Genomic DNA, 16686 nt, shown 5'->3' with positions numbered 1-16686 from the left:
GATGATTTAAAGTTAATAGACAACAAGTGGAGCGTACAGGAAGAGTTACAGGGTTTAGATTCTAGCGATTTAAAAACAAGCCTTACTCATGATTAGGCTACTTTTGAATCGTGAAAGCTTTGATAAGTAGGGTTATTTCTTCAGGAATTTTCCTGCTAGTTTTTTTGATCACTCTCGGATCTCATTAGAATTCAAATTCTAATCTACGAAATTTGCTTCCAGATGATTTATCATAGATAAAACATTATGTTTAGATATTTAATTTTGAGGAAGCCTTAGAATCTTAAGAATAACAAACTTTTATTTTAAAAAAAAACAAAAAAAATTATTCATGTCCGATGACCTGTTGTGTTTTCAGTGAGTATACAACAAAAGAAAGTTGAACATGAAGTTTAAAAGATGGACTAAGGAGTTTAGAAGCAGATTTTATTTCAGTGGTAAATCAGACAACAAAGCTAATCAAGGAAAATCGAGCAGAGGTAACTTGTTTGTCCAGTTGATTTGGAGAATTTATCAGACCAATCCCATTAAGACATTTTTAGAAACATGAAAGAAGCAAGTGCATCTTGGCCCCGTAGCTCAAGATGGAGTAAGCTTGTAAGTTAAGATTTTAGTGACTGGCTTCAGAAAATCTAGCTTGGAACAGATTTATATGCTTTTGAAGATGTTTCCATAAAACTGTATGAGAAATAAGTCAGTCAACAAAAGCGCAGTTACTGCTTATCAAAATCGATTAGGCATTCCAATTTTGAATGATGAAGCTTCCTTGGAATGAGCAGTGCCTCTAACCTTTGATCTCTTGGAGGTACTAATGGAACAACCCAGTGAGAAGGCTACCAGTGAGAAGGCCACCAGTCTTGATGGAATTCTGGTAGAGGTGTAAAAGTGTCTTCCTCCTTTCGCTATTGGAGAGGCTATTTAATCAGATGTGTGTGACCGTCAAAACACTGATCTTTCGCCAGTCTGCTTAAGTGCGATTGATAATAAACTGGATCAGGGGGGCCATTTATTTGATCTTGCCTTTCCCCTCGCTCAGCTGCATCACTAAATTATATGCAGAAATCGCACAGTGCATCTTTGGCAAAGGGGTGTGATTCTCATTCACTGTAATCATAAAGGATTTTATTCCCTCATCAGGTATTCACTCTTACGCATGCCGTAGGCCATGTCTGTTTTGCAACATCCCGGAAAAAAACTCTTCAGGGGAAAAAAGAAAACCTGAACAATATTTAGTTGACACTGAAAATGCTTTCAACCCTGTTCATGGGCAACATGAAGCTAGGGTAGTGGCAGAGGATCTTATTTCTATCAGTTTAATATAGGTAGATGGATTGGACAAAGGCTGTCCCATTTTCCTTCTTTTTATCCCCTTAGCAATTTGTACCTGATCAAGAAATTTAAGTTACAACAATTTTAGTTTTTAAAGGGCAATAATTAAAATCCAAGTTGTATACGGATGATTTGAATAGTCCATGGATGTTGCTGCATTGTTTGAAGGTACTCCCTCTATTCTCCAAGTATGGATTCGTATCCAGATAGTTTAATTCTTCCTAAGTTTAGTTGTTTGTTCTAGTCTGTCACCTGTTTGTAAAGCCTACTTTTTCCAAAATTTGCAAATATCCATTTCTAAGTTTGTTTAGGCCATGAAAGCCCCTTGAATGCATTTGAAGTCCTTTTGTTTTCTACATGTTATAAATATCCTTCATTTATCTTTAGAATCCAGAATGGTGCCATATACTTTCAAACATGCCCCATCGGTATTGCTATATGCCTGCTCAGAAAAGTACAATGATTTCCTATGAAAGTGTGACAAGGTGATGTTGGATGTGTAATGTGAGATGTTCCCAAAAATGAACTGAAGATGTCTAGACTCTCACCTGTGCTTCAATCAGTTGTTTTTCTGTCACTCCAGAGTATGCACACCCTGGAAATGAGGGCATGCGTTTTCCTATGTCTCACCTCCCCAAAAAAAGAATGAGCTTCCTTGTAACCTGAGATTTCTTACCTACACTCTTCATTTTTTGTAGATCGCCGTTTGTCTGTATCTTCAATAGATCCCTCCATTTCTGCTGCTTCTTCAGATTAATTCCTTCAGTAATATAGCAACACAAATCTCTACCATCATACCTGGCACCTTAAATATTTAGTTAACACAACAAATACATGTTTAATTTTATATTGGTTAATTGCTGTCAGGATACTTGAGTGGTTGTTTCTAGAACTGAACATCTATTGTATTGAGCATTGTATAGGTTTTTATACTTCTGGTATAATGTTTCACTTTAAGCCATTGCTGCGGAGACCCTTTCTTATTTGACTGAAAACCTGGCCATTCCTGGCATGGCTTTTAGCTCCAACATTGAGGATGATGTGGCAACATAAAAGTAATTCATTAATCCATGACGGTTTGGTTGTGTAAAATAATCACCCTGTCCTGCATCAAACTGAAAATTTGAGATTTTTTTTAAACTAGCTTTTTAATAATTTATAATTTCTATGATGTTAAAAATGTTATTTTATTTTTGTATGGTACTTTTCACTATTTCGCATATAAATCTGATGCCTCCGGGCTATTCGTACTTTATGTAAAAAAATGTTAATAAAATAATATACCAATTTCTGCATATTTCTCCTTGTAGGATTATGTGAAAGCTTTGGCATATGCAAAAGACAAGGAGCTGGTAGCGTCGGCAGGACTGGACAGACAAATCTTCCTCTGGGATGTAAATACTTTAACAGCACTCACTGCCTCAAACAACACTGTCACTAGTAAGTGACCAGAGCAAAAATAACTGCACTACACTTTAATAATAATGATTCTTATGTTTGTATGTGAAACATAACTGATATAAATAGTACATTGCATCCTATGGATCATGAAGTAATTTCATTTGAATGTGTCCCGGTTGGGCAGCCTTAAGTAAATTCCTCCACTGTGAAGTAGAGCATTTTTTTTTGTTCCCTTATGCAACTAGTTTACTACTTCAGGAATTTCCCCTACCGTGGAATTTTGGGTTGTCACCTTAGGCCCTTTAATGAGGTGTGTGTGGTTTGCCTCATTTTTTCTTTATGGACTATGTGGAGTATTCACCGAAGTGTCGGTGGGGGGTACTTCTTCACGGACACTGTCCTGAGAGGTCTATAAATGTACTTGGCTTGTACTGTTGCTACTTCTTGTTGGACACCTATAGACCTCCACCACCTTTGGATGGTTCCCTTTTCTTGTGGGTGGTCCCATATACTTAGCTGTCTGTGAATATTCTTGGATCACGCTGGCACTACTTCTAAGTGGACCACATATTGAGGTGTGTGTGGCTTGTTCCCTACTGCTTCTGTGTGATGCCCCATTGATTCTCTGCTGTGGTACTGTGAATATCCTTGGCGTGTGCCTTCACTCCATCTGAGTGGAGATCTGGTCTCATTACTTCGTAAGGTTATTACTGTAACTATATACAGTAGCATGACTATCCCTCCCACTTAGCTACTCACTATGTTTAAGAACAGTTGCTCGTTCACCATGACCCGATTAGAGCACAGTCTCCAAACCTCATGCATATAACCAAAATATCTTCTCACATAGACCAAAAATACACTTTACCGACCATGCCCAAAAATAGAGCAACCTCTTAAGAATCTGAAAGCGCTTATGGCCTCATAAAGGTTTAGGAAAGTTCTGTATAAACGCCAATACAATACAAGCCTGGCTCATTTTATTTCACCATTGTGGTATCCTGGACACTGCATGATTGGTAAGCTGCATGTTTTTTAAAAGAGATCTTCCATAGTCCTTCAGTCGTACATTGACAAATTTATAAGGGTCTACAAACTGGAACTTCAGTGTTCTGAAAGAAAATGTATTGTACTAGATAAACTGCTTAATATAAATATTTTGTATAATCATTGCACCTGTGTCAATTAGTAGAGCAACATCATGGCGAAGATATAAATGGCACCCACATGCCTATGTCGGTTGGTGTGTAGGTTTGAAGAAGTCCCTTTTATTTTCTTTATCACATTTGTAATAATGCAGGAGCAGAGAGTCGGAGAGCTGGGCATAACCCCTCCCAAAGGTGCTACGCTTGCTCATACTTTGCCAGGGCCCACATTTTGACAAACCTATATGGACATCACCAACTCTCAGGAGCAGTGTACCAGTCCATTCTCCATTTACCATCTTTTATTTGTGACTTTATGGTGCTTACCCGTTATTGAGCTACATCTGAATATGCCTCCCTCGGAGCCAATAGAAATTGCCAGATTATGCCTCAGCAGCTACAGATTGCCCAGCATGGCATTTGTGGTGTTGGGGGCGGGGTGAGTCACTTTTGCCAATATAGTGAAAAACACCGGGATCAACCTTATCCAGTTGGCCTAAATTACAACACGTTTCCAAATGGTGTGTAGAAAAGTGCCATGCCCTCGCAGTTGTACCAGTGACCAGTCCGATCTGAGGCTAGGCCCCTGAGTTGCAGCTTGTTTCTGTTATACTAGGCCTTATTTAGATCTGAATTAATCAAAGGCAGGTCTCAATTGCCATTTCCGTTAGATGCTTCAATACCTCTTCTCAGTTACTTTCAAGTCCTCCAGGTCACCTTACCTTTTAACTTAAGTTTGTTATTCAACAGCACTGTACAGGCCTTTAACTTGCCCCCACATCAATATTCTAGCCCTGACACATCAGTAATCTGGGTATTTAATCCCAGTCAGTGTTGTACTGTAGAAGTCTGAACTGTAATATCTATGCAGTTAAGAGATGACACCATTCCACATCATACCTGAGCTAGTCCAACATCTTCATAGCCCCCTGCCATGCTATTCCCCCCCATCATGGAAATAACAAGTAGATCTGTTGCCAAAGGCCCTCTAATCCAATGACCTTACCTACTGCCTTCCCAACCCACAGGGAATTGAATTTAGTCAACGTATCACTGCATCCGTATCAGTGACAGCATTCCACATTCTAATGATGGATACTGTGGCTTTTTGTAGCTGTTTCAAGTACAGACCCGCCTCCCAGTCGGTAGGCATGTGAGCTGTATGTAGATCACATGCATTGCATACTCCTGCCATCTAGTGTTGTATCCGGACGTTTGCAAGTTGTTTTTGTTTGAAGAAATCTTTCCAGTCACGAGGTAGATGACTCCTCCTTTTGCGCATGGGCGTCGACTCCATTGTTAGATTGTTTTTTTCCGCCATCAGGTTCAGACAGGTATTGCTGCGCTCTGGAGTCGATCCTCTTGTTCTCCCGTGGCGCATACCACTCTCTACCTCTACGGTATTTTTTTCGAACATGCTTTCTCTTGCGCTGTTCGATTCGAATTTCAAGACCGACATTACGACCGGATGATCTGCTGTCAGCCTTCCGACCCATCCAGGTCCGTTCAGCTCCTCTTCGATGGAACGGACTCCATTTAAATTCTGGCCCCTGTGCCACGTGAAATATCTGCGTGCGGACTCTCATCCGGTGTGTAATTTGTGTTTGTCCTCTGAGCACAAGGAGCAAGACTGCGACGTGTACCGATCCTTCAGATCAAAGAAAACTCTCTGTGATAGTCTGGCTTGACGTCGAGAGATGCAGCGGTTGGATGTCACACTGGACCTCTTCAGCGAGGATTCCGAGCAAGCAGAGGTATCGGGGGCAGAGGAAGAGCTGGCTTCAGCTGCGCCTCACTCCGGATCAGACTTACAGATCGACCTCGAGGACGACTTCCTCTTCCTCTTCCCTATACAAGCGCCTTTCTTTCAACTTCACAAAGGTAGAGTGGTTCTTCATACCAATCCTAAATTTCTCCCTCAAGTAGTTTCTGCTTTTCATATCAATCAATCCTTTGAGTTACCTGTGCTCTTTCCTCAACCTGATTCTGTAGCAGAACAAACTCTTCTCACACACACACACACTTGATTTTAGATGTGCTATACTTTATTACATAGAAAGAACAAAAGAATTTAGGAAAACAAAGCCACTATTTGTTGCTTTTTCTCCACCTCACAAGGGAAATCCTATATGTAATTCTGGTATTGCAAGATCTATTGTAAAATGTAGCCTAACATGTTATGTTAAAGCAAAGAGAACTTTGTTTGTACCCCCTACAGCGCATTCTACTCTACAAATAGGGGCTGCTATGGCCTTCTTGGGAAATATACCCATAGCTGATATTTGTAAGGCAGCAACATGGCCAACACCGCACACATTCACCAAACACTATTATGTAGATGTGTTAGTATGACAAATGTAGGCCAAGTAGTACTTAAAACACGGTTTCAAACAACTACAACCACTACAGGTTAGCCACCGCTTTGGGAGTTTACTGCTGTATAGTCTATGCAAAACATATGATGTACAGCTCGCGTGCCTCGAACGAAGAATGTTACTTAACCAGTAAGCATCTGTTCTTCGCATGCAGAGCTGTAGATTCACATGTAGCCACCCACCACCATGGATTCCTGTTGTTGTTGTAGTTCTTAATTCACATTCATACGCATGGACATCTCTATTCTACACATACTAACTCCACCATCAAGCAGCTGCCTGAGCGCTGCTCCTTCCAAAAACGCTCGTTTTTGGCGCCATTACCGTGCTGAGGGAAGCCACGAGACACGCCCCCCTCGGTCGGCCACGCCCCCCCACAGGTACAAATAGTGCGCGCTGACTACTAGCGCGGCACTATCTTACTGAGACTACTCCTGAGGCGGAAAGCCGGGAGCTTTGCTTCGTAATTTTAAGTTCTTTTAAAAATTGTAATACTGTGATTTTACTTGTGCACTGACCTCCTGGCACTCACCTAAACCACCATCAAGCAGCTGCCTGAGCGCTGCTCCTTCCAAAAACGCTCGTTTTTGGCGCCATTATCGTGCTGAGGGAAGCCACGAGACACGCCTCCCTCGGTCGGCCACGCCCGATACTTACGCCCAGGACTTCCTCTATATAATATGAGTCCTTTCCGGAAGCGCAGCGGACGAGCGCAGCGGGCGCGATGATGGCGCGCCGAAGGCGCGCTTAAGGCAAGCTCGTCTGCGCTCGTCCGCGATCTGGACGCGAGTGACGCGGTCCACTCTGATCAATCACTCATAAATCCTAGTGCCCACCCCCCGCTGTATACTCGTGAGACATTGCTTAGTCTGAGAGAGTCTGCGCACGAAGGCCACCTTATCTTTACTGACAATGCCTACCCTTTGCATGATTTCACCAGTGGGGGCATGTTCCTTGGAGGCTTGGAGGCCTTCTTAACGTTAGATCCCTGCCTAAGCATGCGAACGAAATACAATTACTTATTGATAACCATCATTTGGATGTTCTCTTTCTTACTGAGACATGGACTCACGTCGACTGTGACGTCGAATTAGACTGGGCCTGCCCCCAGGACTATAAAATCCTGCATCTTCCTAGACCGAAAGGCCGAGGTGGCGGAGTTGGCATTATTCACAGAGCATCATGGCGGATCAACATCCTAGACTTAGATCCGGTCGCTGAGATCGAGCTCTTTGGCCTCTCCATTGACTGTCTCACTGGAGCCACGTTCACGGCCATTATTTGTTATCGCCCTCCAGGGTTCTTTAGCTCTCAACAACAGCAATTACTACTCAGCACCTTTACAAATATGGCGATCTCCCACAGTAAGTTGATCATCTTAGGGGATTTCAATCTCTGGCCAAACGGTAGTCTTGATACCGGACTGCACAACCTCCTGCTTTCTTGTGAAAGCGTAGGACTCCATCAACTGGTCAAAGAACCCACCCATAAAGCAGGTCACATACTTGACCTCATTTTCTCCACCCCCTTATTAGTACACCTGAATGAGATTCTGCGTATGGCCTGGACGGACCACGCTCTCCTCAAATTCTTAGTCACTACTAAAGGGACTAAACCGCCGGCACACAGCACCTTCTCTGAATTTCGGTACAGAGATTGGAAAGCTTTGGAAAGGCTGAGCACCACCGATGCTGTGTTCCAGGTGCAAGACAGCTTTTCTTCCGCCAATTCGGTAGAAGGCAATTATGAGGCCTTCTGTACAAAAATTTCTTCCACGACTGATTCCTATGCTCCCTTAAAAAGATGCAAACCTAAGGGCAGACCTTCTGCCCCCTGGTTTGATGATTCTCTGAAAACTCTCAAAACTGCCTGTAAAAAGGCCGAGAGGAAATGGAGGCAAGGCTATACCGATATAAACAAATCCCTTTGGAAAACGAAACTTCAGGAATACAAATCCCAAATTGCTAAAAATAAGTCTATTTACTTCTGCTCTACCATAACTAATGCTGCTAATAGTTCAAAGAGCATCTTTCAGATTCTCAATAACCTCATTCACCCTGTCTGCGCAAAAAAAAACAACCCTTCCGACACAAGCACTCTGTAATAATCTCGCACAGTTTTTTCATGATAAAATTGAGACCATTATCCATAGTCTCAACACCTCCCCCTCACTGGACAGCCCCAATACCCCCGGGACTCTCCTCCCTAACTCCGAGTCTACAAACCTTGAGAACTTGGTACATCTGCGGGATTTTCCCTCTATCCCAGAAATGAACTTTGTGAGACTGACACAGGGGATCACTTCGGGCTCCCCTCTCGATCCTCTGCCTCCAAAAATATGGAAACTGTTTGGACCAGTACTCTTTGATACCATTCGGAAGATCTGTAATCAATCCTTGCATTGCGGATTCGTTCCGACGCTCTGGAAGCAGGCTCTCATCACCCCGCTGCTGAAGAAACCCTCTCTGAACCCCGAATGCTTATCAAATTACCGGCCTATCTCCCTTTTGCCTTTCCCGGCAAAGATTGCCGAACGCTGGGTGAGCTCCTGTCTCTCCACACATCTGGAGCAGAATCACATGCTGGACGACATTCAATTTGGTTTTCGCCCACAGCATGGGACTGAAACAGCTGTCCTAACGGCCATGGAAGATCTTCGTATGCGTGCAGACAGGGGCCAAGCAGTAGCTCTGATCTTGCTGGACCTGTCTGCCGCATTCGACACGGTCAACCACGTGATTCTGATGAAAAGACTAAGGGAGTCTGGGGTTGATGGTACTGCCCTGCTTTGGTTCCAGTCTTATCTTGGAGATAGGAAGCAGGCTGTGTCCCTTGCCCCTTTCCAATCTGCCTTCTCCTCTGTGCTCCATGGGGTGCCCCAAGGCTCGTCCATCAGCCCCATTCTTTTTAATGTTTACCTAAAACCTCTGGTCACATTAATAAAATCCCATGGGCTAAAAACAATAAATTACGCAGACGATACACAGCTCATTTTCTCTTGGGATGGGGCAGAATCGATTCCTCTAGAATCATTTCATGACTGCCTGAGAGACACCGCTAGATGGCTGCATAACAACTCCCTACAGTTTAACTCTGCCAAAACAGAGGTGTTGTTTTGCGCAGGAAGTAAGATTCCCCGCCCGCTCCCAATCGATTTCTGGCCCCCAGAGGCTCCAGAAAAACCACAGCCGGTGACTACTGTCCGCAACCTGGGAGTTATGATAAACAACAAACTTAGCATGGAGACACAGGTAGCGAGAACAGTGTCTACCTGCTCGGGCCTTCTTCGCTCACTTCGCAAGATTATGCCACTCCTTCCGGTTCAAGCTCGAGCGTTGGTAGTCAGGTGTACTATTCTTAGTCGCCTTGACTACTGTAACGCTCTGCTACTTGAGTCCCCAGCTGTTCTGTTAGACCGACTCCAAAGGGTCCAGACGGCCACCGCCAAATTAGCTCTTGGCTGGATAAGGAGATCCTCGGCCACTGCGGCCTTAGCTGAACTGCACTGGCTCCCTCTGAAGCAACGAGTGGCGTTCAAAGCACTTTGTCTTGTGTTCAAAGCTGTACACGGAGCCGGACCCATACCCTTGCAAGCAATGTTCACTTGGTACACTCCTACTAGAGCCCTCCGTTCAGCCTCAGCCTACCTTGTTTCAGTCCCAAGATTCAACAAGGTCAGGACTGGGGGAAGATCCTTTGGAGTTGCAGCGGCAAAACTATGGAATAGTTTGCCCCTAGATATTCATCAAATACCGCTACTCCTCCCATTCAGAAAACGCATTAAGACCTGGCTCTTCCCCTAAACCTTATCTTATTTTTATTTTACTTTACCCCCTCTCCTCAACTTTCGTTTAAACCATCTATTCAGTCCACTCGTTCTCATCTCCCTACCTTTCCCCCTCTACGGAGTTACTCTCTGTTTAGCGCCAGGATGCCTGCAAGGCGACAGCCGCGCTCTATAAATGTTTAAAATAAATAAATACATTTTCACCCTCTGCGAGAAAATCTAACAATGGAGTTGATGCCCATGCGCACTATCACCGAAAGGAGGAGTCATCTACCTCGTGACAAAGACTTCTTCGAACAAAAACAACTTGCAAACATCCGGACCGAACACTAGATGGCAGGTGTATGCAAAGCATGTGAATCTACAGCTCTACATGCCAAGAACAGATGCTTACTGGCTAAGTAACATTATCCTTGCCACTCATAAGCAATTGATCATTAACAGATAGCTTGTCCACTTGAGTGTGTTTTCCAAGTCATTGATTCTCACTAGTTGGGAAGGCCAGAAGTAGTTCCATATGTGAGGAAGAGAGACCTTTTTCTTATATTGAGTTATAAATGTGCACATTGAAATCCATGACCCCTACGCGAAACACAATAAGGACGTCCATGAACTCTGAACCTTTTGAAAGTATACACTTTAGTTGCCCAATAGTTTTGTTTCATGTACAGTAGCACTACCCGAGAACTTAATTTTGGTTCAAAGATCTTTTTTACCAGGATTGAAATGAAAAGGCACTTAACGTGTGTCAGATTAATTTGGTGCCTGCCCCACTTGTGAATAGTTTTGTGGATTGACAACCACCCTATTAGTACATCCCACCACACTTTTTGCTAATATTGAAATTTGTCTTGAAATAGTGGCTGAATAATACTCTGAAAGTTTGTATATTAACACATTTGCCACGCATGTGTTGGTGTCACGATGTTCCATCTCTATAATTAGGAGAAAGCAAAGTAAATGAGATCTCATTGCTGTCACCACTTGGATATCTAAACAAACTTTTGACATTGGTTGGGAGGATTTTGATCTTTGTTCTGCTGTCCACAAATTCTGTCTTTAAATCATAGAGTTGACCCTTCACTTCAGCCCTCCCTCCTCATTCTGAAATTTTAGAAAGGAAAGTTCTGATCTTATACTAGCATAATACATTCCTTGCATCCAGTGGGTTCAAATGGTGTATGGTTTCATCTAAACCCTGCCTAAGTTCGGAAATCAGAATATGCATGAGATCCAACACCATATCACTTTTTCATCTTTCACTACCTCGTAGGATAGAAAAAGAAATTAGTGCCACGTGCATCAAAGTAAGGAATTGCGATTCCTAGATGGTGATTTTTAAGGAATCGCAATTTAGAAATCGCAATTCTTTATGCATGTAGAAATCGCAAAACAAAGTGCGATTCCTACACATTCCTTAATTGCGACTCGCAAATTGCGATTCCCTATTAAGGAATGGCTTCCCATTCATTCCTATGGGCCTAGAGGCCCATAAGAATGATTGGGTTTCCATGCGCAATTTGCAAGTACCAAATAGGTACTCGCAAATTGCGCATGCACTTTGAAGTGTGCAAGGGGGCCAAAAGGCCACCCTAATGCCTAACACCCCAATGGGGATAAAACTGAGGTTATCATTTTTGGAGACAAGCTTGATATTTGGTCAAATGCCTGGTGGCCTGTTTCTCTAGGAGCCTGCCCTGATCCCTGTCTAAGTGCCAAGAATCTAGGCATTATTGTCGACTCCTCTCTGTCATTAAAATCACAAATAAATAGAACCGTCGCAACCTGCTTTGGGATGCTAAGGACTCTTAGGGACATTTTTCCTTTTCTCTCTGTTTCAGCTCGGAAACAGGCAGTGGTTGCCCTTGTGGTATCTAGGTTAGATTATTGCAATGCCCTTTATTTAGGAATAAATGGGGGGCTTTTGCATCGACTCCAACTAGTGCAGAATGCAGCTGCTAGGCTGTTGATGGGTCTCCCTAAATTTCATGCCATCTCATCCACCATTAAGAGCCTTCTATGGCTCCCGCTGGGGAGGAGAATTGTTTTTAAAGCACTGTGTATGGTACACAAGGCCTTGCACAACAAGGGTGCTGAAGGCATTAATAAACTGTTTCACCGTTATATTCCGAGCAGGAATCTGAGATCTGCTGCTAGGAATTGGGTAACAGTTGCTAGGTTCAGGAAAGCCAGATATGGGGGGGGGGGGCTTTTTCGCTGTTGGGTGCCACTTTTTGGAATCTGCTTCTCTCTCAATCTCTAATTTGGAACTACATTCTGCCTTTAGGAAATCTTTGAAGACCTGGCTTTTCTCTTGCTCCAGTCCTCATCTCCCTTAAACCTTGAGTTTTAGTAATTTGTGAACTTTGATATACTGACCCTGTCTGCAGCGCCTTGATGCCTTCGGGCTAAGTTCGCGCTTTAAAAGTTTTATATTCATTCATTCAATGCACCCCCAAAAAAGGTAGATATGCTCTTGTGGTGCACACACCTGGCCTAATGGCTTGTGTGTGCACCACAATGCACTTTGAAAAATGGATATTCCAAATTGAAGTTGGTGGTAATTTGCGATTTTTAAATTGCAAAAACGCAATTTGCGATTGCATAATGCATCACAATTTGGGGATTGCAATTTGCGATTCCCTAACTGCATTCGCAATTAAGGGAATCCCCAAAAATTGCGATTTCCTGAATTGCAAAAAAGGTACATGAATCTCAAAAGGCCATTTTGTGGTCGCAAACGGCCGATTTTTGCGATTTGCACAATTTGCGATTGCAAAATGGTTTGCATGTGCCCCCAAGTCCTTTAGTAGTTGCTGTGAAATAAGTAAAAGAATGTAAAGTCTTCACATCCTGGATACAGAGATCTTGACCTCCAACGTTGGCCCTGGTTTAGTTGACACATATCTCCTAAACTCTGAAAAAATCAAATTTGTCAGTTGACATCAGGAAAAACCTTTTGAGGTCTGGCAGTGTGACTAGGAAAGAGGGCAGACTGGTCTCACACAGAAGCTGGTGCACGCATGCTGAGCTCACTGTCTTGAAGGGAGTGTTCGAAAGTGCGAAGAAACACCCTTTCTGGCAGTGTGACTAGGTAAGAGGGCAGACTGGTCTCACACAGAAGCTGGCACAAGCATGCTGAGCTCACTGTCTTGAAGGGAGTGTTCGAAAGTGAGAAGAAACACCCTTTTCTGTAAACTGCCTAGTGCCAAGGCTCGCTGGGAGCAGCAGATTAATTGGTGCATGCGTAGGTGGGTGTGAGTTCCAATCCTGGTTTCCTGAGTAGAGGTGCTGGCCAGGGCACTGGCATCTGGAGGGTGGAACCTGATTCTCAGAGAGCAGACGGTGAAGCATCCACAGGAGAGAGAACCAGAAAAAGGTTTAAGGCACAGAAGCAGTGGAAATCACTCTGAGGTGATTGTCTGCACTGGGGTGTGAGCATCCACCACCAGGCGAGGAGTAATCCCAGTATTTCCCACATGTCTGTCAATGAACTTGCATAAATCTAGATCTTCTGCAGAGCACCGCAAATGCAGAAAGGTGAGAATTGAATGGGAGAGAGCTAACTCTGGTCTAGGAGGTCGGTACAAAAGCCCGGAGCACCTTTATATGGTGCAGTGTTTGAACTGTGCGTTGGCGGCAAAACGTGTGTACAAGAGAAGACACTGTCCGTCCTTGGTTGTCAGAGACTGCTGTAGCCGAGGCACTTACCCCTAAAGTGGTCGCCTGCACAGAAGAATGAATGGCCGCTATTTTGTACAGCATAATGTAGAGGCCTGTATGAGGGTTGGTGCACAGGTGACTGTCCCGCCCACCCCATTAGCCCCCATAGCCCAATCTAACCCCTCAACCTTCCCCACCTCTCCTGTGGCCTATGCCAATAGTTGGAAAGCTTACATTCGATACGGAGGTGTCAGGCCTCCCTGACGAAGTTTGCAAGGAACATACATTGCAGCCATGACCTGGAACGAGCTCCCTGTAAACATCAGACGGTCCCCAACCCTACACACGTTCAGGAAGGACCTCAAGACCTGGCTCTTATACTGATCCGGAGCCGCTTCTTCCCCCTCCCCCGTCCCACCCGAGCCTTGAGACACCTCACTGGTGAGTAGCATGCTTTACAACCCCTGATTGATTGATTGATATTGGAGTTTCTTAGCTTTGTGGAACACTGGTGTACCCTAGAGGAGAGGAGTTGATGACACTTTGTGGATGACTGGAACAAGCAACTGGCCCAAGAGACACATGGAGATCGACACTGGTAGAAGTACAGTGACCCCTCATGTGAGTAATTCTGATAGAAATGGTGTACTTGGTGAGGTACTAGCACTAGAGTGCACTGGGGAGGAATACAAATGAACACAGTTGTCCCTGGGACGTAAAGCAGAGACTGTTGCATTTCTGCCTTTGATCATTCATCCATCCATCCATCCATCCCCTCACCCATTCATCCAGCTACACATAGCTACTATGGAGACCCCAAGATCTTCGAAACCCCATTTGTCCTCCCTGATTATATCTCAGCAGGCAACAGAGGTGCTCCAACCCTGAACTGTGACAGATATACAAGAGGATACCACGCTTTGACAATCTGGTCTCTCGCCAGATGGCCATTTAGGAATCGCATAAAGTCTGTGAACATAAAATCGATACAGTAGCGACAAATCTCACTCCCCCTAAGGTCAGACCAACAAAAGTTCCTCGCCATTGTAACTGAAAAAATGGTGCTGACGTCAATGCAACCCTCAGTGATGGACTTGCTTGGTAAAGTGACAGAACTCCCAGTACTTCTCAGAATATAGGGCAGAGGGCACGCAGGTGTGCTCCAGAAGAAATAATGTGAGGATTGTTGATATGAAAAAACCAAATGTCCCAGTATGAGATTGTACCTTGAAGAGTGGTTCAGCTCCCAGGTAGCTCTGGGCAACCTCTCCAGATTCTTCAAAATGGAACCAGCACACAGGGTCCCTTCTGAAGCTATAAGCCCTCCAACATCTGTGGTGGTCCTCCTTCTCCTCAGTTAAAGGTGTTGAGGACTGTAGTTTACAAATATCACTTCATAGTGGTGCGACATGGTAAACGATAGTAAGTTATTGCTCTTTCCAGACTTCACTGTAGTAGTGCAACAGCTACAAACACATTCATTTCTGTAAACAGAGTGGGCCCTTCGATCCTTGAACTTAAAATACACATTACTATTCCCAATTAAGTTAAAAAGTGCTAGATGGAAAAATCCCACTCCTTCACTGACCCCTTAGCAGCCATGACATGGGGATAAATAAGCAGGTGAACACCACATGTTTGCAATGCAACCCAAAACCAAAGCCTAAACAGAAAAATACAGTGAACCAAAGACAACCACAATGCATAGACCAGCTGTTGCAAAGTAACCCCATTTTGGGTGGTCAACCGCAGTTTTTTATTTAGTTTTTTTAATTATTTGTAATATTTACCTTTACTGTGTAGTTAATTTACTTGGTGGTACTATTACTCATGTATAATTCCTAACTGAAGACGTGTGGTTAAGCCTTTATATGACTTTAAACAGTATTTCTAGTCTTAAATGTACTCCTCAACTTGGTCTGCTATGTATTACCGTGTCAGATTCAACCAATGCTGCCATATCTTGGCCCATTTATTTGGACAAGCTTTGCCTGTATAAACCTGCCACTTAGCCAAGGTGCACTGACCACAGTGTCTCCCATTCTTTTCTGATGTCTTTATATCCTGTTCGACCTGACATCTGTGGCTTGTATCCCCCCCCCCCCCCCCCCCCCCCCCGGAAAACTTTGATTCCTCCTGTTTGGCTGAAATCGTTTTTGTTGGCCATAGGACTCGTGCACTTTACCGCTGCTAATCAGTGCTAAAGTGTTTGTGCTTTTTACTTCAAACATGGTAAAATTGCATTACCCAACATTGCCACATTTAGTTTATTTGTAAGTCAATATTAAATGATACTACATGTACTCATGGCATGTAAATTAAATGCTGTTTGAGAGTCTGCGGCATTCATTGTGCCACCCTCTAAAGTAGTCTTTTAAAACATGTCTCAGGCCTTCCACTGCAACCTGTAGTGCAGTTCGTACACAGCTGTTTCCATCTGGCAAAATAAAGCTTTTGCCAGACATAAACCATCCTTCTAAATACATGTCATCTCTACGGTAGACCCGGGTAACCCAGAGGTCAGGGTGCACTGTATGTAAATAGTAGAATCTGTGTACTTTAGTTTTATATGGTCTGGTAGTGAAACACTCCTAAATTAGTTTTTGTGTTGTAAGCCTATCTCTCCCTTTGACTGATAGTGGATTACCTTATTAGATGCAATTTGTGATAATTTTAGATTGGGAGTAGGTAGGAATCTACTCTTAACACTCAAATGAATTGTAATTTAAAATCCTCTTTAATGGTAAAGTTCTGATTTTAAGTCCCACTTCTGAAAATGCCACTAAGAAAATTGTCATTTTCTTGTCCCAACCACTTGTGCCTTCTACCAGTGTCCTGGGTCATATGACTGTGAATGGCTCTGCTTTTTGGGTTTGTGTATTACTTTCTGAAAGTAAAACGAGGGGGGCTGAGGTGTGGGCAGGATGGGCTAACATGACACCCGGCCAGCCTTGCCATTTGTTTCCCACAGACCGTTTGGAGCCTT

The 16686-nt window shown here is 43.6% G+C and overlaps 1 protein-coding gene across 2 annotated transcripts in view; it reads left to right on the top strand.

The window, feature by feature from the left end:
* WDR48 (WD repeat domain 48) overlaps positions 1-16686 on the top strand; it is a 469392-nt gene that overhangs the window by 144319 nt on the left and 308387 nt on the right. For both annotated transcript variants that reach the window (XM_078663202.1, XM_078663203.1), the window contains exon 5: positions 2640-2769. In XM_078663202.1, the coding sequence (XP_078519328.1) occupies positions 2640-2769 (130 nt within the window). The remainder of the gene's footprint in view (positions 1-2639; positions 2770-16686) is intronic.

This window comes from Lissotriton helveticus, chromosome 10 (genome assembly GCF_964261635.1).
Source record: "Lissotriton helveticus chromosome 10, aLisHel1.1, whole genome shotgun sequence".
Taxonomy (NCBI): Eukaryota; Metazoa; Chordata; class Amphibia; order Caudata; family Salamandridae; genus Lissotriton; species Lissotriton helveticus.
The sequence above is the reverse complement of the archived record's forward strand: the minus strand, read 5'-3'. Positions and strand labels throughout refer to the sequence as shown.